General features: G+C 43.6%; 1 protein-coding gene across 1 annotated transcript; it reads left to right on the top strand.

Moving 5' to 3' along the window:
- Positions 1-3,318: 3,318 nt before the first annotated feature.
- On the top strand, positions 3,319-20,780 carry FBXO40 (F-box protein 40). Its single transcript, XM_012640840.1, has 4 exons — positions 3,319-3,498; positions 15,001-15,033; positions 16,276-18,192; positions 20,565-20,780. Exons 2-4 carry the CDS (start codon positions 15,031-15,033, stop codon positions 20,778-20,780), a joined length of 2,136 nt encoding a protein of 711 aa, XP_012496294.1. The 5' UTR covers positions 3,319-3,498; positions 15,001-15,030.
- Positions 20,781-24,521: the final 3,741 nt, after the last annotated feature.

Consider the following 24,521-nt stretch of genomic DNA (forward strand, 5'->3'; position numbering starts at 1 on the left):
AATTTTAAAAAAAAATAATAATAAATAAATAAATAAATAAAAGGATTGAAATCATACAAAGTGTGTTCTCCAAACATAGTGGAGACAGGGCCGAGCATGATGGCTCATGCCTGTAGTCTCAGCTACCTGGGAGGCTGAGATGGGAGGATCACTTAAGCCCAGAAGCTCAAGGCTGCATTGAGCTATGATCATGTCACTGCACTCCAGGCCGGGGCGACATAGTGAGACTCCATCTCCAAAAATAAAATAAAATTTAAAAAAATGTAAAAGGAAGGTTTCAAATCAATGATTTTTTTTAAACAGGAAAGAAGCTGGCATAGTTTCATTAATATCTACCAAATTAAACTTTAAGGCAAAACCCTTTGTTGGAAATAAAGTACAACAAAAGAAACAATCTGAAAGGTATAATTCTGAACTTGTATACATTTAATAACATATACCCAAAATATATGAAACAGAAATTAACAAAATTCTTTGGGAAACTTGACAAATGGATAATCATTATATGAGATTAATAATAACTAACTCCAAAGAAAGCAGAAAGGAAGAAATAAAGCCTAGAGCATAAATGAAAGAACAGTTCCTGTGAACATATTTGGGACAAAAATAAGACAAAAAAAAAAAAAGAAAGAAAGAATAGAAAAGCAATAGAGAAAAGGTTCTTTGAAAAGATCAACAAAATGACAAAACTAGCTAAATTGACCAAAAGAAAACAGAAATTGTTAGACTAAAAAGGGGATTTTTACTACCAAAAACATTATAAAGAAATACTGTGAATAATTGAATGCCAACAAATTAGATGAAATGGACAATTCCAAGGAAGACACAAAATACCAAATCTCAACAAGGAACAGAAATGCTATGAATAGAGTTTACTATGTTATGAATGTGTCCCCCACAGTTCATGTGTTGAAACTTAATCCCAATGCAACAGTGTTGAGAGGTGAGACCTTAAGAGATGATCACTGATAAATAGAGCCCTCATGAATGGATTAATGCCATTACTTTGGTAGTGGGTTAGTTATCTCAGGAGTTAGTTCCTGCTAAAAAGTCAAGTTTGAGCTTTTTCCTCCTCTCCTTTCCTTTCTCTCTCTTCCCTCTTTCCCCTCCTCCTCCACCCTCCCTCCCACCACCTGCTCTGTCATTCTCTCACCCTTCCACACGGATGACAAAGCACGAAAGCCCTCACCAGATTCAAGCCTCTCCATCTTGAGCTCCCCAGCCTTTAGAACTGTAAGAAATGAATCTCTGTTCTTTAAAAATTACTCGGTTTCAGGTATTCTGTTATGCCAAAACTGAACAAAGACATCACAAGCAAATTACAGACTACAGATGAGTATTCCTCATCCAAAATGCCTGGGACCAAGATGGGACCCAAGTAAAATGAAATTCTTGTTTCCTTGTGTTGAGGAAAAAAAATAAAATAAAATAAACATGAAATTCATGTATGTTTCATATATACCTTACACACATAGCCTGAGGTAATTTTATACAATATTTTAAATAATCTTGCCCATAAAACAAAGTTTTGAGACTGCATTTTGACTATGATCCATCCCATGAGGTCAAGTGTGAAATTTTCCTTTGTGGTGTCAAGTTGGTGCTCAAAAAGTTTTGAACTTTAAAGCATTTCGGATTTCAGATTAGAGATGCTCAACCTATCTCTTTTGAATATAGATGTAATCCAACAACATATAAAAAGAATTATGTACCATGAGTGGCATTTATCCACAGGAATGGAAGGTTGATTCAACATACAAAAATCCATCAATGTAATACATAATATTAATAAAGGACAAAGATCACATGATCATCTTGCTAGGCACAGAAAAAGCATTTGACAAAACTCCACATCCTTTCATAATAGAGACACTCAAAAAACTAGGACAAACTAAAAACTCCTCTCCTTCAACTTGATAAACACCATCTATAAAAATCCACAAGTACTACCATACTTATTGGTGAAAGACTAAATCCCCCTGAGATCAGGAACAAGTCAAGTATGGTCACTCTCACCACTCTTGATAAACACAGTGTTGGAAGTTGCAGGCAGGGCAGTACAGCAAGAAAAGGTAATAAGAGGAATCCAAATTGAAAAGAAGTAAAAATACTTCAATTCACAGATGGCAGGATCTTCTATATAGAAAATCCTAAGGAATCCACAAGAAAACTATTAGAACTAATAAATGAGTTCAATAAAGTTTTGAGATACAAGATCAATATAGAAAATTTTTACAATTTTCAACTGTCAGTTGCTCACTCCAAGTAAGTGTACCTACGTGGACTTTCATGCACCGAAGAATCCGGGGGAAAGGGGAATTCAGTGACTATTACTTACACAGAATTTAGCATCTCTTTTTTTAGTCAGAATACATTCGGATACATTCAGATAACAGCTAACATTATGGAGCACTTGGTATGGGGTACACGGTGTGCTTTATGTATTTAACATATTAATGCATTAATGTGTTAACACAGTTCCATGTAGTCACACCAAGTGTTATCATTTCCATTTCATAACTGGGAAAACTGATAGAGTGGTTAAGTAACTTGGTCAAAACCACATACTTAGAAATTAATAAATTCAGAAATCTGTATTTTCTTTCCTCAGAAGATAGCAAAAAAAGTTTATTGAAAGAGGATAAGATAAAGAACACTAGACTGGGAGTTCAGAGAATTAAGTGGGTCTTTCCTCTGGCTCTTCCGCTAGTGACCTGTGTGACCTTGGGTGAGCAATTTACTTTCTCTGAACCTCTGTCTCCTTGTCTGTAGAAAGAGGAAGTTGGGCTAAATGATAGCTAAGGCTTCTACCACCTCTAATTCTCTCATACTGGGCTTACATCTATGCCAGATTTCTGAATTACAAACTCTCCCTTTCCCAGCCACTTGGAAAAGACAAGGACTAAGAGAGGACAGCCACTTACTTGTCATGACAAGAAATAGGAGATACAGAAGCAGGACAGCTTGTCACTTGCACAAGTTGCTGCTTCAGCCAGTGATGGGTTTGGGTGAGAAGCATGGTTATAATTAGAGCAGCGGCCCGTCCTGAATTCTCCACCAGCCTCCTCCAGCACAGCTGGACCTGCCTACTGCACATGCAGGAGTCTGAGAGGCTGCTTTGGCCTTGAAAAATGATCCTTCTTAAAAGGATTTTCCTCCTTCCTCGAGGGAAAGAAAACCCATTGATATAAAACCACACTTCCCATCTGGTTTCCCCTGCTAAATGCCACTCCAGTAGAGACCGAGTGTTGATAAATACGGAGGAACGAAAAAGTCGTAAGCTGAGCCTGGTCACATTGCCCCTTGTGATATAGTTTTATTTTTAACTTCGAAACACTTGAACTATTTGTGTTGAAGTTTTCTCTCCTTTCCCTGCCTTCCCAACAGAGCTCTGTCCTCTGCTGCGCCGGCTGCACCCCAGCCACCTCCCCACGACCTGCTTGCGCACACTCAGGGGACGCAGGTGGAGCAGATGCTGACTCAGCCCGTTGCATTCAGGTAAGCCTTTCAAACATGAGCAGGTGCAGTGAGGGGACATTCGGAGAGTGAACGTGCAGGTGAGGCAGAGGTGCACTTGTGCCCTGAGGAAGAGGGTTGTTAAGCATATTAGTTATGTATGGGGGAAAAGGGGCTAGCCCTGAGAACGAGACCCAGCCATGTGTAAACTCCTGTTTCAAATTTAAAATCTTAGAGCAAGAAGAGATCACCTGCTTTCTGACAGCTGAGGTTTTTTCTTCTACAATCAACCAGGATAGTTATGTGATATCTTTAAAGTTACACCGTGGTGATGGGGGTGAGGTTGGGGGGCAGAGAAGGTGGTGAGGAAATAGCTGGAAGGCCCAGACCCAGAACTCTTATTTTCTAAAGTCCAAGTGCTGTGATCTTTTCTCCCATCAACATTTGCTGTGTTCATTGCAAGTCACTTGCACGTAGCTTAACTTCCATTTCCTGTGTCACACTACCAGTTAATGTAGCACAATTGTATTTATTGCATGTACTACTGAACTCTGCCTGCAGAGTTTAAAACTGTTTTTCCTCCAACAATATTCCCTAAATGTAGCTCTCTCCTCCCCAGTTCTCTTGAATCCAAAATGTATCCATGGAACGTTAAGTGCAAGTATTTTACAAGTTGAAAAACTTATACAGGCTTATACGCCCAAATAAAAAATTGTTACAAATCTGAAATTTGCAAATCCAGAGGAACAAAAGTAAAATGACTAATGTTGCTTGGGGTATCAAAAGTTCTAAAATGTAGACAGATTATTTCTAGCTTCTGGAATAACTGTATAGTGTTGCATGCACAGAAAAAATTGGCGGGAGTAAAGGAGCAGTGTTTATTTTCTTCTTTTTCTTTGGTTCAAAGTTCAGCTAAGGACATCCTGGGAAGTGGCCTGTGCAGCAAAAGGGATCATGTGCCCTGTGAACTTTGAAATGTACAGACTAAAGCCACCAATACCAAGTAAAAAGAGGCCCAAAGCAACTACTCAGATACCCTAACTCCTGGTTCCTTTCTGCCTGCCTCTGTAACCCCCATATGGACGCCATAACTCTGCTATCAGTGTCTGGGTTATAATTATACCTGTTTGCTGGGCACTGTCAAATTCACTGTGTATAATTGCCTAACTTCATTTAATTTTTCTAGGGTTTTCATGGCACAGAAGTCTCCAAGGTGCATGCTAGGGTGCTGTCCCAGTGAGACTAGGGTGTGTTGGCTTAGGAGTAACAGAGCAGATAGGTCCGACTCACAGCTACCCCTAGATAACCCAGCTACTTACTCACTTTCTTCGTCACTACAACAACAATTTAAACTACTGATGCCAATATACAAGCACCAGATATGAGAATTAATTAGATGATTAAATAACTAAAAAGTTTAAAGGTAGAGATTTCTAGCATAGATGGAGAACTGCAGATCATGACGGTGAATAGATCTGGGGGAGGATGATTATGTTTTTAGGGTATAGTGAAGGTACTGAAATCATAGCCCATAAGCCCAGGATTATAGAACCAGCTGTGGGAATTATCCTCAGCAAACTGGGTTAAAATTTCAAGAGGTAGGTAGGGTGGGCATGGTGGCTCATGCTTGTAATCCTAATACTTTGAGAGGTGGAGGCGGGAGGCGGGAGGACTTTTTATAGAGACCCCATATCTATAAAAAAAAGAAAAATTAGCCAGACATGGTAGCTCATGTCTGTAGTCCCAGCTACTCAGGAGGCTGAGGCAGGAGGATCACTTGAGCCCAGGAGTCTGAGGATGCAGTGAGCTGTGATAGCACCACTATACTCTGGCCTGGGCAACAGAGCAAGACTATGCCTCAAAAAACAAACAAACAGGCCGGGCACAGTGGCTCACACCTGTAATCCTAGCACTCTGGGAGGCCGAGGTGGGAGGTCGCTCAAGGTCAGGAGTTGGAGACCAGCCTGAGCAAGAGCGAGACCCCATCTCTACTAAAAAATAGAAAGAAATGATCTGGACAACTAAAAATATATATATAGAAAAAATTAGCCGGCCATGGTGGCGCATGCCTGTGGTCCCAGCTACTCGGGAGACTGAGGCAGGAGGATCGCTTGAGCCCAGGAGTTTGAGGTTGCTGTGAGCTAGGCTGACGCCACCCGGGCACTCTAGCCCGGGCAACACAGTGAGACTCTGTCTCAAAAAACAAACAAACTAACAAACAACAACAACAAAACAAGAGGCAAAGGGATTGCTTTGTTAACTTTATACATTTTCTTTTCCTGGAATTAAATATTTCCATAGTAGAGAAACAGGTCAATAATGTATAATTAAAGTAACTAATTAGTTGGCTGGTTAATAGTTTAAAAGTTAAAGACTATCTCTGACCTTTAACTTTTAATCCTGTCACCTTCACCGAAGTTAAGCTCACACAGAATCCTTATTGCCAGGGCCAGCCACATGAGGAGGCGCAATGGTCAGTCACTGACATCATGTCAGGTGCTGGGAGGGCCCCTTGCCTAAAAATATCTCCCTGACATCAACCCTGGCTGCCTACTAGCTTTAAAATTACAGTAAAGAATGTTAAAACTATTATCTGTTAATTCCATTCTCTTTTGCTTGAGTCAGTGATTTAAATACACCTGCTATATGTGTTATCATGACTTGGTTGGCCAGCGACGCCGGTCACCACCTCCTCCTCATGCTTCCTGGCCCCGTCTTACTCTGCTCTTGGCACCGTCTAAGTTCCCAGCATGCCCTTGGCCACCACCATGCAGGTAGCTTTGTGTGGCACTATGGTTTCTGCACTCTCTCAATAAACATCAAGGTGCAGTAGGAAAAAAGCATGTGAGTAGAGCCAGAGGCCCTGGGAACATGGGCAAGACACTTTACTTCTCTGGGCCTGTGTTTCTCCACTAGGAAATAGAGTTAATTAAGCTAGACCCTTTCCTTTCAAAGTGAGGTCCCTGGACCATCAACACTGGAGTTGTTATCAGGGAAGAATCTCAGGTCTCAGCCCAGTCCTACTGGATCTGAATCTGCATTTTAAAGAGATTGCCCAGGTGATTTCTATGCGCTTTGAAGTTTGAGAAGCTCCTGAATAGAGAGTTTCTGGTTATCTGCCTAATCCAAATTCCTGATTCTATGACTCCAAGTGTTTAAAAGAATGTGTTGTTCTTTTTTAATCCTCTGGAAGCAATTCTGGCAGCACTCAAAGTGTCTGTTTTAACTTGAGCCCACTGAAGTCTTTTCCATTCTGTGAAGGCTACATTAATCTAAGATGAAAAGATTTCTTTTTCTGTCTTAAAACAAAACACCCCCAATTAGCATATATCTGACACCACTGCACTCTCCTAAAGTTGTTTCAAATTGCTCTCACAGCCCCTTCTTTGTGCTGCCTTCTTTAGGGTTCTATTCAATTTAATTCAATTCAGTCCCATTCAAAGAACATTGATTGAGTGCTAGGGCAGCATCAGCCACACTCACTCTCCGGTCCCTGGGAACCCATTCCCATGAGTCCTTGAGACCATTGACATTCCAGTCGGGGCTCCTTCCCCTGCCTGCACATACCCGTGGCCACAGCACTTGGGCTCCAGTGTGGCCTGTCGTCAGAACTTCTCACCACGCACAGCCTCACAGCAGCTTCCCCTGGGTTGTGCTGACTCCCGCAGACAATCACAGAGAGAAGCCAAGTCCAATCATCGCCCTCCTTTTCTTAATGAGCAGAATAATGTAGGTGAACAATAAACATTACAAATTTGGGCCTAGGAAACAAAGATGCCCTCAAATTGTTTTTGTAACATCTAAAAGGTCCCAGGTCTGAAGTAGTACTATTTGAATTCCTAAGTGCCCAGAGGTCGAAAAGGGTGCAGAGCGGTAGGAGAATTTACATTCTTAAAAGAGTAAGGTTCTTTTTTTAATAGGGTTTGGAGATTATTAAGCTGGTAATGATGCAGAAGATATGTTGGAGCGAGGAGGAATTGAAAATTGAAAGATCAGCCAAGGGCTACAGGAGGATGTAACGGGAAGAAATGAAAGCCTGGACAAGGGAGGTGACCATGACAGTGACCTTCCTCATGGAGGAAGGACTAACAGTTGAGTTACTCATATATTAGACATTTCCCCTATTTTATCTCATTTGATGCTGACACAATCCTATGGGTTATTATGAGCCCCATTTTATGAATGAATAAATTAGCTCTAGGGAGATTAAATAACATCAAACATTACTCAGCTAATTCATGAGAGTGCTCATGGATTTACCTTATATTGGGGGTGACAGATGAGCCTATGTGGAGGTAACATGGGAGCTGAAATCTATAATAAATGGCAAAAAGGAGCCCACAGGGCAAATAAGGAGCAGAGGAAGGTTCTCCTGGTAGAAAGAGCAAGTATAAAGGCCCTACGCTGGAATGAGCGCCCAGGCTGGGGTAAAGTGCACAAGGGAACAAGGTCAGGTGCAAGCAAAAAACAGCTCCTGCCGGGCCTTGTGGGCCAAGGTAAGGACTTCAGGGTTTCGCCCTTGTGATGGGAATCCCATTAAGTGGGAGAGTATAACCTACTTTTTAAAATCACTCTGCTGGTCAATATGCATTAGGTGGTGCAAGATGGGAGGGGTGGGACTGATTACAAAGCCATTGCACTAGAACGGATGAGAGATGATGGTGCCTGGACTCGGGCAGTGATGGTGGAGATAGAAGTGGATAGAATTTGCCCATGGCTTTTCCAGATCTTTCGTCAAGGCCTTCCCATCTAACTGGCAGTAGTTCCTTTTTGATTGGGACACAATACCAAGCTGCTTCTAGCTCAGTGGTTCTCAAATTTGAGCTTACGTCAGAATCAGCTGGATTCAGCAGGTGGATTCTGTAGGCTTGGGCTGGGGCACAGGGGTTTGCATTTCTAACCAGCTCACAGGTTATGCTGATGCTGTCGGTCTGGGGATTACACTTTGAGACCCACTGTTCTAGCTACCTTGCCTTTGCTTATCAGTTTACTCCTTTCTGAGTGGTCCACACAGCACCACAACCTGCATCAAATCAAGTTGCTGCCCCCTTGCTGGGTTCTAAATGCTTCCCTATTCCTTTAAAGAAACAGCCATGCCTCAAACTCACACACCTGGTTCTTCCACTGACTTACATTCCACTTAAAACTACACCCAGTACAACCAGTAAAATCTAGTTCCATGTAGATCTTTGGACTATTTAAGCCTAAATTATATTATTTTGACTGCTATCTCCTCTAAACAGAAAAACTTTAAAATTCATGTTTTGGGGAGAGTGTGTTGGCCATATACTTGACTGAGGTTCATTGCTAAGAGGATGGGATGTATTGCCTTCCCGGGTAGAAAGCAAGACTTTAAAGGTGAACATAGGGCATGGAAATTGTAGGGAAAATGGCATCTGGATAACCATACTCTGTCTCAGGCATGGGTTTCTGTCAACCTTCTCACAGTGAAGAGTTTCTAGAATCTCTGTGCTTTGATTTAGTAGGCGTTTCATTTTAAATCTCAGAATCCATATTGTAGTGCAGATTTTTACCCCTAAACCCTTCCCTTTCACACTTTTAGTCCCTGAAATGCAAAGCCATAGGCCCTAAATGCTCCTCTTTTTCCCTCTACTCAAAGGGGGCACAGTATGGAATGTGGCCCAGAAGAGTCCAATCTGGAAGGATTCTACTGTGAACACTATTCTGTGCCTCAACTCTAGCCTTGGGCTTGCATTCTCCCCAGACCATGAGGATGGGCCACATATGTGTCTGTGAGTCTCTGAGGGACACAGTGTGATGTAGGAAAAGGTACAAAGTATGAAGCCAGAGAAACCTAGGCCTCTTCATGCTTCAGTATCCTTATCTCTAAACTGGGAATGGTAATATCCACCTCACATGGTTGTTGTGAGAATTAAATGAGATGTTGTATAAAAGCACATAAAAGACACTAAAATTTTATTTCTCTTCCTCCCTGACACCCAAAACTCAGAGAAACCCCTCAACCTAGGAAAGCCAGACAAACCCCATGGAGGATAAGGATCCAGTCACCCAGTCACTGTGTACTGGAACACAGAAGATTAAGAGAACAGGGCATCGTCTATCATAAGGCAACCAATGATATATCAAATTTGATCAATTTCGGGCAACACCAATTGGCTCCAATTTAAGGTGACCAATCAACTGTCCACGTTCACCTGGGACTGGGGACTTTCAGTGCTAAACCAGGGGAGTCCCAGGCAAACCAGGATGATTGGTCACCCTACTCGCCCAGCCATAATCACACAAAAATTCCGTATTGACCCTTATCTCAGTAGGAACAATTTCCCTCAGATATACAACAAAGGCTTCACATGTGACTTTTTTATGCCCTTACACTATATTTATCTTCCTTCCTTCCGCTGCCAAACTTCTCCAGAGTGGTCTCTTGCCATGCCCTTCTACTCTGCACACGTCCTCTCTCAAAGTCACTCACCTGGTGTAGCTCCAGAGCCTGGCAGAAGGTCTTTAAATAGCAGCATTAAAAAAAGCATCTTTGTTGTCCACTGGCATTGTTTTCTCTTAAAGGGATATTTTCTTTTTTTGAAACAGAGTCTCACTCTGTTGCCTGGGCTAGAGTGCCGTGGCATCAGCCTAGCTCACAGCAACCTCAAACTCCTGGGCTCAAGCGATCCTCCTGCCTCAGCCTCCTGAGTAGCTAGGACTACAGGCATGTGCCACCATGCCCAGCTAATTTTTTCTATATATTTTTAGTTGTCCAATTAATTTCTTTCTATTTTAGTAGAGACGGGTCTCACTCTTGCTCAGCCTGTTCTCGAACTCCTGAGCTCAAACAATCCACCTGTCTCAGCCTCCCAGAGTGTTAGAATTACAGGTGTGAACCGCGGCGCCCGGTTAAAGGGATATTTTCAAATAACTTCAAAGAGGTGGAGAGCAATAAGGCTATACCACAAATGTTTCCAGCTTCAATAACACTGTTCCCTAGAGCCATACTCCTTAATGCTGAAGAATAAGAAATGACTGGGCTTAGAGTTCATCACAATGTACCTCTCGCCAGACACATCCCTGCTGCTGAAACAGAGTTCTCACTACACAGATGGAGCACATAGAACTAGCCAGCACTTCTTTCTTCCCAGGGACTGAGCTCAACTTCATGGCAGAACAGGGTGGCAAGTATGAAGTTAGACATTCCTGGTGCCGGTAGCTTTGTTCACATAGGCTTGTTCCATTTGTGATCGGCCTCTTCTCCCCCACCTACAAACTAGGAGAGGACTCAGAATCAGCCAGACTCCATCCTTATTGATGAATTTCTCTTCTGAATAGAAAGTGGATGGTCACATTCTCCCAGGCAGGACAAGGGCCCTGCCAACATTGGAGTGTGTGCTTAATAGCTTTCCCCTCTCCTCCGTGCAACCAACACATTTCAAATGGCCAAGTGTCCCACTGCACAGCTGAACTGTCACATTTGGGAGCTCTTTGGGAATCTCTCATAAGCAATGGCATTGTCATCATTGTTCTTAACTTTTGCAGTAGCATTTGAAGCTACTATCACGCTTTCCTTTACATCTGTGAAAACATAGTCCTGACTCTTAGCTCTCTGGCTTCTCCTTCTCCGGCTCTACTTCTTCCTGATGCCAAGTTGTCATGCTTGGCTGTGTACTTCGTGGCTCAGTTTCTGTGTTCTCACTTCCCCAGTTCTGGCTCCCCCTCTCACTTTCAAGTGGCTACTTCTCAAGTCTGCATCTCTACATCCCAGTCCCTCATCTACCCATCTATGTGATCTGCCTTCACCTCCAGCAACTGGTATTCAGCTTGCCGGACCCATCTTCCCTCCCAAAATAGTTCCCTCTGTAGATCCCTATTTTTCTCAAAATTATAGCCAATATTGTCTCTTTCTGGTTCAAAATCTTAGCATCAGCTTTGACTCTTTTTTCTCCATCTACAGACAGAAACCAAATGATTCTCCCTTTGTAATGTCGCCTATTCATCTTGCCTATTTTTACTGTGAATCTCACCCATCCAGCCTCCACCGCATTCTCTACATAGCAGTTTCTAACTCTAGGTCCTCCTATTCCATCTGTCCCCCCCTACTCCTAGTTAGCACCCCAATTATAATGTTTACAATGTTAAATGGCTCCCTACAGCGTACCAAATAATTCCAGATGCTTTAGCCTAATATTTAAGAATTTCTACAGTAAATCCACAATGGATCTTTTTTCCAGAAGTGATCAGGAATATGGCAGGAATCTACCTGCACATTAAATTTCATGTTAAAAGATCAGTATCTGGACTCTTGCATCCAAAAGATGTGCTCCTTGCCTGATCCTATTTTGCTGCATCTCAGTCTGTCTTCATCTGTTTGGGTTGCTGTATCATAATAGCACAGTCTGGGTGGCTTATAAACAGAAATTTATTCTCACAGTTCTGGAGGCTGCAAAATCCAAGATCAAGATGCCAGCTGATTCCATGTCTAATGAGGGCCTGCATCCTGGTTCACATGGTAGAACGGACATGAGATCTCTCTCAGCTTCTTCTATAAGGACACTAATTCCACTCATGAGGGCCCTACCCCCATGATCTAATCACTTCCCAAAGGCCCCATCTCCAAATACCCTCACATTGGAGATTAGATTTCAACATATGAATTTTAGGGGGAACACAAATGTTCAGACCACAGCACAGTCCATCCCTCTCAACCATCCCACTCTGTTCAGTTCCTTCTATGGCTTTAACACATTAGTTTCACTTCTACTAGGCCCTGAATCTCTTTGATGTTCTGGCTTGCAACTTCTTATCTGCTTCCCGATTCAGGCTATTAGGAGTGTAAAACATTCTGGCATGGTCCCTTTTTCACACTTAATAGCTCCAGTGGGATCTAGAACAAGGGTTCTCATTTATTAATGTGCATAAGATTCAGACAGGGAGTATGTTAAGTATGTAAATTCTAGGAACACGCTCTGGCTCAGGTCAGGGATGTGGCTAGCATCTATAAAAGTAGAACTTTCTATGAAGATGGAAATGTTCTATTCTGTGTTGTCCACTAGAGCAGCTAATAACCACATGTGGCTTTTGAGCACTGGAAATATGGCTAGCATGACTGAGAAACTGAATTATTTTATTTCATTTTGATTAATTTACATTTAAATAGCCACATGTGGCTGGTGACTACCATATTGAACAGTGCAGACTATAGGTTTGACGAGCATCACAGCTGATTCTAATGGACAATAGTCTTTAAGAATCACTATAACAAGCAGTCCAGGTGACCCTTATGCTAATTTATTGGCACATGCTAGGTAATCAACAAATGTTTGTTGGATGGATGGAAGGATAGATGGATAGACGGATGGATGGATGAACAAATAAATAAATGAATGAACAAGACTACAGTTTCCTTGAGATTTAAGGCTGTCTCTCTTGAAAAAGAAAAGCTAGGGAACTGTTGTAGATTAAAAGAAGCTGAAAAGTCTTAACACCCAAATGCAATAAATTGACCTTAAAAAGATCCTTCAAAAATTAAGAATTAAGGCCGGGCGTGGTGGCTCACACCTGTAATCCTAGCACTCTGGGAGGCCAAGGCAGGTGGATTGTTTGAGCTCAGGAGTTCGAGACCAGCCTGAGAAAGAGCGAGACCCTGTTTCTACTAAAAATAGAAAGAAATTATCTGGACAGCTAAAAATATATAGAAAAAATTAGCCAGGCATGGTGGCGCATGCCTGTAGTCCCAGCTAGTCGGGAGGCTGAGGCAGGAGGATCGCTTGAGCCCAGGAGTTTGAGGTTGCTGTGAGCTAGGCTGACGCCATGGCACTCTACTCAGGACAGTAGAGTGAGACTCTGTCTTAAAAAAAAAAAAAAAAAAAAAATTAAGAATTAAAAAAAAGTACAATAGACACTTTTAGGGCAACTGAAGAAATTTAAATATAGACAACATGTTACATGATATTAGAAAAATTATTTTTAGTTTTCTTAGATGAGATAATGCTATTGTAATTACAAAGGAAAATGTCCTTATTCTTAGGAAATACATGCTGAAGTACTTAGGGATGAATTATCATATCAGCAACTTATTTTCAAGTGGTCTGGCCAAAAATGTATGTATGTGCACATGTATGGGGACTTGAGAGAGAGAGCAGAGAGAAGAGAGAGAGAGCACAAAAATGGCAGAATGTTAAAAATTGTTGAATCTAGATAGAATATATTTGGGTGTTCATTGTATATATTACTTCACCTTTTCTGCATGTTTGAAATGTTTAAAAAAAAAAAAAAGTTGAGGGAAAATTCACCCACAATGAATTGGCAAACCTAAAGTAAAATAACATTTTAAAATTCTGCATCTTCTGACTTTTGGATGCTAACCTCCTCACCCCATTCCAGACTAACACAGTCCCAAAATTGTTACAAATTCTCTAGACCACGTACTGCAAACTGGCAACCTGCTGATCTTATCTAGTCAATGTTCACGTTTTTTTCTTGGCTCAAATAGAGTGCTGTCTTTTTAAATTAAATTAGTTGCCAATATTTAAAATTCTGAGGGTTTTTATTTTGATAAATTATATAATAAAATATTTTACACTATGATGAAATATAAAATATTTATTTTATAATAGCAAACGTGTAGATCACTTCCTATGAGACAAGCACTGTTCTAAGAGTTTCATGTGTATTTAACTCATTTACTCCTCACAACAGCTTTATGGGATAGGTACAATCATTATTGTCCCTTTACAGATGGGGAAACTGATGAACAAAGAGGTTAAGCAACTTTCCCAAAGTCTCATAACTACTGACTTATAGCGTCACTGTTGAAACCTGTGCAGTCTGCCTCCTAACCACTATACCACCACTCACGAAAGTCGGCCTCCCCACTTTCTCTGGAAAAACCAGATCTGGCAACACATTCCCACATGAGACCAAGCTGAGTAATGTCACTCTCCTGAACGCAGGGCATCTTCTCTTCCACTTGCCAGAGTCTCCGCTCAGTCGGCTTCTGGGGCCTTTGGGGTTTTGTCCCCTGCTCCGGCCAGAGCACAGCTGAATACACCAGGGCAAATGGCACGGGATGGATGGATAGTTTACAGACACTTACATACTGCCCCAGACCACGCTGGACATCAGGCTGAACTCTAAGTAGACAGGAAGTCCCCGTGGGAGAGAAGGTTAGAAGGTAACTTGGTCCAGATTGGGGGTGGAAGGGTGCCTGGAATGCCAGGATAATTGCAAGTAGACAATGGGGAGAAGCTACAGGAAGCAGAGGTTACACATCCCATGCTTGGTAACATGCCCCGTAAGAGGGCAGTGTGGGTCAGTGAAAAGAGCATGGGCCAGTGTGGCCGCGGTGGCAAAGCTGATTCTATCGCTGTGTGATCTTGGACAGGTTACTTCACTTCTTCCAGCTTCTCTTTCCTTGACTGTAAAATGGGGGTGAGGACACCTCCAGGATGCTGGAAGGAATTAAATGAGAGGCAATGTGAAGTCTCTTTGGCCCCTGTGAATATAGGTAACCACAATGCTTTTCTTACTAATCTTACTTATCATTCATACTCATATTTTCATATTTTCCCCTAGACTTAAGAAGTAAGAAGAAATTAGGAAGCTATGGTAAGTACCAAGTGCTTTACTGGAGTTTCGCCTTTCAGAGGTCCAGGTCTTGCTTTATTTAGCTTTTAGCCCAAGCATCTAGCAGACTTGTCTTATGGTTTGATGGTATTTATCAGCTTTTTGTGAAACCAAAGATGCAGAACAGAGAACTTGGAAGAAATTGACACAGTAGGGGGAAAGCAGAGAGTTGAGAAAGATCTGTGAGCAAAGATTTTTAGTCAAAATTTAAAAATAAAATAGCAAAAAAGCCAGCAGTGATCTGAATGGCTAACAATTCCTTCATTCCACAACCATTATTGAGTAAAAAGACCTACAAAGGTCTAGGCCCGGTGCCAGACGCCAGAGTTGCAAACGTGAGCTAAACCAGACAGGACGGCTGTCCTCCCAGCGCGCCCTCTGGTAGTAGTTGGTTGAATAACAGCACACCCATATTCTGGAACGTTACACTGCCATTGTGAAGAAAGCTTGCAAAGAATAATTAATAAAACAGTCCATTAGTCTCATGTTCTAATGCCAAGTTAAAACGCAGGATGCAGGCCGGGCGCGGTGGCTCACGCCTGTAATCCTAGCTCTCTGGGAGGCCGAGGCGGGCGGATTGTTTGAGTTCAGGAGTTCGAGACCAGCCTGAGCAAGAGCGAGACCCCGTCTCTACTACAAATAGAAAGAAATTAATTGGACAACTAAAAATACATAGAAAAAAAATTATCCGGGCATGGTGGCGCATGCCTGTAGTCCCAGCTACTCGGGAGGCTGAGGCAGAAGGATTGCTTGAGCCCAGGAGTTTGAGGTTGCTGTGAGCTAGGATGACGCCACGGCACTCACTCTAGTCCAGGCAACACAGTGAGACTCTGTCTCAAAAAAAAAAAAAAAAAAAAAGCAGGATGCAAAATTGTGTTCATAGTATTAACTGTGTGATGTAAGTCACCCATAATCCACAACTCAAAAATAACAATTGTCAACAGTGTAGTCAATCACATTCAGCTTTTTTTCCTATTCTAAACATACCCCCCAATAAACTATTGGAAAAATTGAAAAAGAGTGTTTACAGTTGTTATTTCTGGACTGTGGAGTTATGATTGATTTTTGCTTTCTTCTCTGCGATTTTCTATATAGTAAAAAGTTTTTACAAAAAGCACGTATAGACAGGAATTAAGTCAATTAAAATACACTCACAGACATGCGCAGAGCTGCTCTTCCAGCATTCACTTGTTTTCTCGTTCCCCTTGCCCGCGACGTGTGCAGGGCAGGGCACGCAGGCCCCTCCCCGGGCAGCACAGGCATTGCGAGGGGTGCTTCAACCGCCACTGCCATGCTCCGGTGGAGCCCAGCGTCTCCTGCCTGGTGATAAGCTGCCACCTGCTCTGCGGCGCTGTCTTCCACATGTGCAAAGAGGCAGAGCACGCGCTCCTCTGCCCGTTGGAGCAGGTCCCTTGCCTCAACTCCGAATATGGCTGCCCCCTTTCCATGTCGCGCCACAAGCTGGCCAAGCACCTGCAGGTGTGCCCCGCCAGCGTGGTCTGCTGCTCCATGGAGTGGAACCGCTGGCCAAACGTGGACTCTGAGACCACCCTTCACGAGAACATCATGAAAGAGCCACCCAGTGAGGAGTGTTTGGACACAGCCCTGGCCCTGCAGGACCAGAAAGTCCTCTTCAGATCCTTGAAAATGGTAGACCTTTTCCCAGAAACGAGAGATGCCACCGAGGAGGAACCAGCTGCGAACGGGGAAGCCGGTGTGGAGGACATGGGAGGAGCGGTGGGTGGAGCGGAGGCCGGTCTGCTACCACACGGCTGCCTGTCGGCAACTAACGGGGAGGCGGCGGAGCTGAGTCAAGAAGAACGAGAGGCCTTAGCCAAAACCAAAGAAGGGATGGACCTGGACAAGTTTGGCAAGTGGGAAAATATATTCAGCAAAGAGCATGCAGCCTCTGCTTTAGCAAAGTCGTCAGAAAGCCGTGAGAGCAAGAGCAGGAAGGTCTCAGGGAAAGACCAGATTTCCAGTGGCAACAACACGGCAGAGGGAGAGGGCACTGCCAAAGGGAAGGAACCACAGGACAACCAGGAGCAGCGGGACTTTCACACAACCGTGGAAACGACAGGGCTTGCCCCTTGGCAGGATGGTGTTCTGGAAAGATTGAAAACAGCTGTGGATGCAAAGGACTATAATATGTATCTAGTGCACAACGGGCGGATGCTTATTCACTTTGGCCAGATGCCGGCTTGTACACCTAAGGAGAGAGACTTTGTTTATGGCAACCTTGAGGCTCAGGAAGTTAAGACTGTTCACACCTTCAAAGTTCCCATGAGCTACTGTGGAAAGCGAGCTCGAATCGGAGATGCCATGTTGAGCTGTAGGCCAAGTGAGCACAAGGCAGTGGATACTTCGGATTTGGGCATCACTGTGGAGGACCTGCCCAAATCAGATCTCATCAAGACCACCCTCCAGTGTGCTCTGGAAAGAGAACTCAAAGGTCACGTCATCTCTGAATCCAGGAGCATCGATGGGCTGTTCATGGATTTTGCCACACAGACGTACAACTTTGAGGCAGAACAGTTTTCCTCTGGGACAGTGCTGGCTGACCTCGTAACCACTGCCATCCCGGGGGGACTCCACGTGGAGCTCCACAGCGAATGTGTGACCAGGAGACACAACAAGAGCAGCTCTGCTTTCACTTTCACTTGCAACAAATTCTTCAGGAGGGATGAATTCCCTCTGCACTTCAAGAATGTTCACACAGACATTCAGTCATGTCTCAACGGCTGGTTCCAGCACCGATGCCCCCTCGCCTACTTGGGATGTACATTTGTTCAAAACTATTTCCGTCCCCCGGGGCAAAAGGCAAAAGTGATTTACAGTCAGGAGCTCAAGACCTTTGCCATCAAGCCGGAGGTTGCTCCAGAGCTGAGTGACGGAAGGAAAAACAACCATCTCTCAGGCCACGGAGGAAAAAGCCAGAATTCTCTAACCAGCCTACCCCTGGAGATTTTGCAGTACATTGCTGGGTTCTTAGACAGCATTAGCCTGTCCCAGCTCTCCCAGGTGTCCGTGCTGATGAGGAGTATCTGTGCCACTTTGCTACAAGAGAGAGGGATGGTCCTCCTGCAATGGAAGAAGAAGAGGTATTCCCATGGAGGCACCTCCTGGAGAGTCCACAGACAGGCAAGTAAACATTTATTTATTCATTTATTCCTCAAGTATTTATTAAGAGCTTTTTATGTGCCAAGCACTGCAATAGGCATTGGAACAGTTGCTGGAAATAAAACTGACTCAAGGAGGCCGGACTAGAACATACAAATAGCAACGCAGATGGTAGTGCCGTTTATCTCTAATGTGTCCTGAATATCTTCTGTTTGCTCACATGATCCATTCTCCTTCCTTCTCCACACTGGTCTGCCCCCAGGAAGCTGATCTGTACAGATTGCCTCAACTTGCTCCCTTGCCCTCCAGCTGCCAGTGGGGCTAATCTAATGGAGTGTATCAGCAGGAGATGGGAGGCAGGGGAAGAATGAGGGTGAAGTATCTTTTTCTCTGTGCATGCTTCCTCCCCTTCATGACACTTTGAACTGCCCTGTCCCTCCACTGAAGGTGGCACTCTCCACACAGTTACTCTCCGTCCCAATGACCTCCCTTCTACCTCCCCTCCAGGCCTAGAGCAGTAACTCTCTAGCTGAGTACACCGGCCTACATGTTTGTAAAGCATTCCTTTTAAAAATCCTATTCAGATTACCCAGTTTGGGTGTGCTATCTTTTCCTGCTCGAACTCTGATTGATACAGTGGCCAACAGATTCTCCTTAGTCCCATGTCAACTAATTTTTTAGAACAGTTTTTTCCTTTGAGAAAGGCATTTTGGAATTCTAAATGAATTTGGCCCACTGATTCCCCCCGGTTCAAATGCCAATTTAATTTTTCCAAAAACCCTGCTGTATAAATCAAAGAATCTCTCCCTTAGGAAAAATTGTTACTCCTTTTTCCCTGTAAGTCATGTCTGTTTAACTGTTATCACTCCTACCAGGCTGTACCATACGGAAGTGAGACTCCTAATTCTTCATATCCCAGGTGCTCATAGCATCCTTTCTCAGGGTAAATATGTTGGTAATATGAAAAATGAATTTATGATGCCCACTTAGGCCAATAATTCCATAATCTCACTGTTGAGTTTCTTTCTAATATATGGGTATTTGCAAACTAGCATTGGAGAGTTAGAATTGTTGATCAACTTATTTTTATTGATTATATCTAAAACATCTTGTATATTTTGCCTATTATTTATTCCCTGATTAGTCTTCTTCAAAAAATGATTATAAGGCTGTCCCTCATGTATCCATGCCTGCATCCAAGTGTTAAATAAACACTGACTGCCCGTGCTAGGGATAAACATGAATGAGACTAAGATACTGCCCTCAGGAATAGTATTGTCTAAAACTGCTAATACCTTCCTCTATAAAATCGGATGCAAATAATTTAATTTAAATACTAGAAATCCCATTCTTTGGCTCAAGCTTGTCCCCAGTTCAATGATTGCTGACCACTCTTAGATATCATTTGGGACAAACTTATTTCCTTGCAGAAAGGAAGAGAATTTAGTTAGGACTAAAGGATACTGCTATTAACATGGCTTTTTAAAGTAAAAAGGCAAGTAGTTCTAAGATTCCAGGAAATACTTTTCTTATACAGGAATAATGACAAGAAACTGAGGGTGAAGTAGTCAAGTGGAAAGGGTATCAGGTTATAAGCTTACTCTCATAATCATATTTTAGAATTAGCGACTTTGCCACCACATCCTGGGTGGAAAGATCAGAGGGTGTTTTACTGAGTACCAGACCCATAGAATTCTCCTATGGGGTTCCTGTTCTAGTGAGACCCTTATTAGTTAGAATACTTTAATTTCAAGCAATAGAAAACCAACCTAAAGTGGCATAAACAGTAAAGGAATTTATTGGCTTATATAACTAAAAAGTCCAAAGGTAATGGTTTCAGGTAAGGTTTGATCTAGCAGCTCAAAAAATGCCCCAAATGACCTTTTTTCTTTCTATTTTTTTCCTTTACTTCCGCAATAATGGCTCCATTCTAAGACAGTTCTCCCTTGGTGGTCCCTGGTAGCTGCTGACAGCTCCTAGGACTGCAGCTTCCCAGTTCAAGTACAGAAGGAAATAGATAATCTGGTTTTTTGATATCTCAAACACAAGTTCTGGAGTAGAGTCTCATTGGTACTAATTGTCCTGATTTGAACTGCTTGTCTACTCTAAAACTAATCACTGTCGCTGGAGGGGACGTGGGGCGGGTATGTGTCAATACGCTGACTGCTGTTAGCCATTCCTTCACAACTACATGGCTGTCTGAGATTAGTAACCGGAAGGCAAACGAGGAATGGGATGCTAGGGAAGGAACTAACCATGTCTGCAGCAGCGACTAAACACTCCGGAGGCTAAGAACAGGAAGAACAGAAAGGCCTTTCCTTACACTGTTCAAATAAAGCCAGCCCGAAGGTGGGCCCCATTGTTCACCTGTGAGCTTCTCTCTTTCCCAACAGATCTGGCAGTTCAGCAGCCTCTTCTCCAAAATCAAGAGCTGGGAGTTTAATGAAGTCACCTCCATGTCCGAGCACCTGAAGGCCTGTCCCTTCAACATCGTAGAGCGCAAAACTGACCCGATCCTTTTAACCAGCATGTGTGGGCCCCGTGAGCAGGCCCGAGAAAGCCTGGTCTCCACCTTTAGAGCCAGAGCACGAGGAAGATACACTTCCTAAAGGTTCAGATGCCGCCAGTCTTGGATTCCTCCTTGGAGTTGCTGAAAGCATTGGTAGGACAGAGTGCGGTTTTGAAGATTCCCTTCAGTAAACTGCATACGTGCTTATCAGGGTGTACTGGAACACGCGATGTTTAAATACAAAACCTCCACAGTCACACCAGACCTTCAAAGCCTTTGTGGTCACACAAGACCTAAGAGTTTCCTAAGCCATGACTTGTACCATAGTGGCATATTGATGACTTAGTTCCTTTCATTTTTTTTCTTTTCCCTAAAATAGATCAGTCTGAGGAGAAAATAAGCAACTTGAGGCCATTCAGAAGATGAACCCAACTCCTTAAGAGATGAGAGAGCAATGAAATTCCCTCACTAGCACAGGCCTGTTGCTTTTCCGCAGGGCTTTTAGTTTACAAAGCACTTCTGAATGTGTGGAGCAGGCAGTGCAGGGAGGGGCTGAGGTGCAGAGAGTTACTCCCCAGGGCTCCCAGGGCAAAGGCACACGTTGAAGGTGCTGGGGCTGGATCTGTCTTGCCAGTCAAGTTAAGGGCTTCTTTTAGTCCCCTACTGCCTCTAAGCCCAGACAGTCCTAACAGCCCAACAGAGTAGAGCCCCTGGCTGAGCTCAGCAGCCTGGAGGACACCACAGGCCAACAGATGAGGGGCCGACGTGAGGTCAGTGTCTGTTGTATAGCATCTTGGCAACATGCAGCAGGAAAACCTTGAAAAATGGAGAGCCCGAAGGAGACCCTATATTTATGGAGAAAATTAGGACAAAAAAGCCACAAGCCTACTTTTTAACATTTTAATAATGACTTAAATCTAGGCTCAGTGGCACATTCCTGTAATCCTGGCACTTTGGGAGGCTGAGGCAGGAGGATCACTTGAGGCCAGAAGTTTGAGACCAGCTTGAGCACAAGCAAGACCTTGTCTCTACTAAAATTAGAAACATTAGCTGGGTATGGTGGCACATGCCTGTAGTCCCAGCTACTCAGGAGGCTGAGGCAGGAGGATCACTTGAGTCCAGAAGCGTTAGGTTGCAGTGAGCTATGATGACACCACTGCACTCTAGCCCAGGCAACTGAGCAAGATCCTGTCTCACAAAAAAAAAAAAAGACGTAATCAAAGTTTTTTTATTCTGAAAATTATATTCTGAGTCTGGGTTAGGGAAAGTATAGGCATAGGCCAGCGTCACCTTATTCTATCTGAAATGACCTCAGTACACTAATGCCAACCTACTGTCATGCCAGAATATACAGGGTAGCCCAAGGAGATCACACGTTTGGCAAAGTCCAGAGGAGGTCCACTGCAGCTCCTTTGGTACTAGTCACCAGATCCTAGACACCACTTGGGTACCCCACTGGGGTCTTGGAGAGGAAGACATGTGAACGTAATAGTTCCCTAAAATTGCTCCTACCTATTGCTGGTCATGCCTTTGGCCTGACAAAAATAGATGATACTGCTGTTTTTGGTAACAAACAGTGAATATTCACAAGAACAAAAGTAAAAGGAAAAAAATGCACAATAGAACTTGGCATCCCCCAAAGCAGAGCTTCTCAACCTCAGAACTATTGATATTTCAAATTGGATATTGCTTTGTCATAAGGGACTCTTCTGTGTGTTATAGGATATGTAGCAGCATCCTTGGCCTCTATCCATTAAATGCCAGTAGCACCCCCCCCACAGTGGTAACCAAAAATGTTTCTGGACATTGCTGAATGTTTTCTGGAAGCAAAATGGCTCCCAGTTGAGAACCAAAGGATGTCAGGATAGGCTTACTTTTAGTACAGCAAAATCTTATCTCACATAGCTATCCACAATGGTTATGATTTAATGCAGCTCTTCTTTATTTACTAAATAGGTTTCAGACACATGGTGATTTTAAGTTGGGACCTGGATGGAGCTGGTTTGTTTGGTATGGCTTTATGTCCTTGAGCCACCTGCAAAACTATATCCTTTCAGTTCTTTTGGGGTATACCTGAAGCCAGGAAAGTTGGGTTGTCTTGTGTTTATATCCTTCTCACCTTAATCAGTGCCATTTTCCCAGAAGTCCTAGCAGTCCTCAGGCAAGTGAGAAATAGGGAAAGGGTAGGACAGCCGTCGTAGGGAGGTGGAGAAAAAAGAATTTAGCCAACAAAAGAAAGAGTCTAGTCAATTTGGGTGCTTGTTGCCACTGGGTCTCTCTCTCTCTGAACGTGGTCCAGAGCTACTATAGATGACGTAGACGACACCTCTGAAAGGAGTCAAGAAGGCAGTAGAGCAAGTCTCAGACCAGAAATACGCTCATCTTTTCATTATAATGTGCCACTTGGTACTATTTGGTGATATAACTCAATTGTTCTTAATCCTGTTGTTTGGTTTATATTTCACATTTGTATATAAGGCACCATTTTCTAAAAAATATAACTAGAGTGTGACCTAAGGTTTTATTCAGTGAAGATGAGTAACTGGAAACAACTGAGCACTGAAGTGGGAAAGAAGGAAGAGAGTTCTCCAGGTGTCAGTTCCATGTGCTTCGAATCTAGTCCTTCCTACATGGAGGGAGAAAGCTCCTGAAGTTCACTCCGAGTTTCTTATTTTACTAGAAAAAGAGAGAGAGGAGAACTACAAACCAATGCAGATGAAAATCTGGGGCTACAGTTGGACAGAGGAGAAGCGGGGTGCCGTACAGAGAAAGGAAGAGGGCAGAGGGCTTTCTTCTCACAACCTGGGTGGGTGGGACACGGCTCTGGGGGCTGCCCACGTCCAGCTGCACTTTCCCCTCCGGAATGCTGCCTGCAGAGCAGTGCTGAAGCTTGGGCTTCAAGACGAACAAGCACATTTTATAGTGAGAAGAGAGATGGAGCCATAGGAAAGTCTTTCAGAGACACCGAGGATTTGATTAGTGGGATGAAGCTGTGGTGAGCAGCCCAAGCAGCGAGTGTCACCTGACAGAGGCAAGTCGGCCAGACGTGGCTTCAGATGAAGAAGCAGCTGAGGGGAGCAGAGAGGGACTGCGCAGGCAGGGAGGGGGCCGCCCATGAGCAGAGCCCTGGGCGAGCATCCCCGCGACAAGGGCAGTCCAGAGCAGGGAGCGGGTGAGTGGGGAGGGAGAGGCCGGTACAACCGAGGCAGAGAGGACCTTGCTGCCTTGGCGGCACAGGGCTCTGGAAAAGGAGTTTCTCTCTTATAATAAAGGACAAAATGAAAAGCCAGGTGGAACTTGGAGATGTATCAGGAAAATCACTGTAAAAGTCTGATTTGTGTGTGATGTCAAATCAAACTGAAATGAAGGATGAGATCGAGTGTATCCGTGGTGACTTGTACCTACTGGAAATCCCAATGTCTCTGCAAGAGGAAATAAAAGCTGCTTTGCACTCTGAAAGGCTAACTGGGTGAATCTTGTGAGTTAGGTCTACAGACAGATTTGTGATTCACTGGCATAGACATCATCGTGGAAGCCAAGGAGTGTGTATCATGAAGAAAAGCCAAGAAACAAGCCCGAGGGACACAGCACTTTAGACACATGGGCAACTCACCTGCCCCGTGAGGTCCTGGAGCAACTAACTTGAGTCTCAGCCACTAATGCCAGCTCCTCCTTGATCCCGATGCCTTCCGCGTCTTTGAAAGCTAGACCCAACTTCCATACTGATAACAGCACAGACTTCTATGTGCTACCAAAGATCCCCTGCCCCAAATCCCTGACTTTTCTTTGGATTTTGCCCCAGGATCTGCTAACCTGGACCTTGCTGAGGGTGAGCACAGGA

This window comes from Propithecus coquereli, unplaced genomic scaffold (genome assembly GCF_000956105.1).
Source record: "Propithecus coquereli isolate 6110/MARCELLA unplaced genomic scaffold, Pcoq_1.0 Scaffold10, whole genome shotgun sequence".
Classification (NCBI taxonomy): domain Eukaryota; kingdom Metazoa; phylum Chordata; class Mammalia; order Primates; family Indriidae; genus Propithecus; species Propithecus coquereli.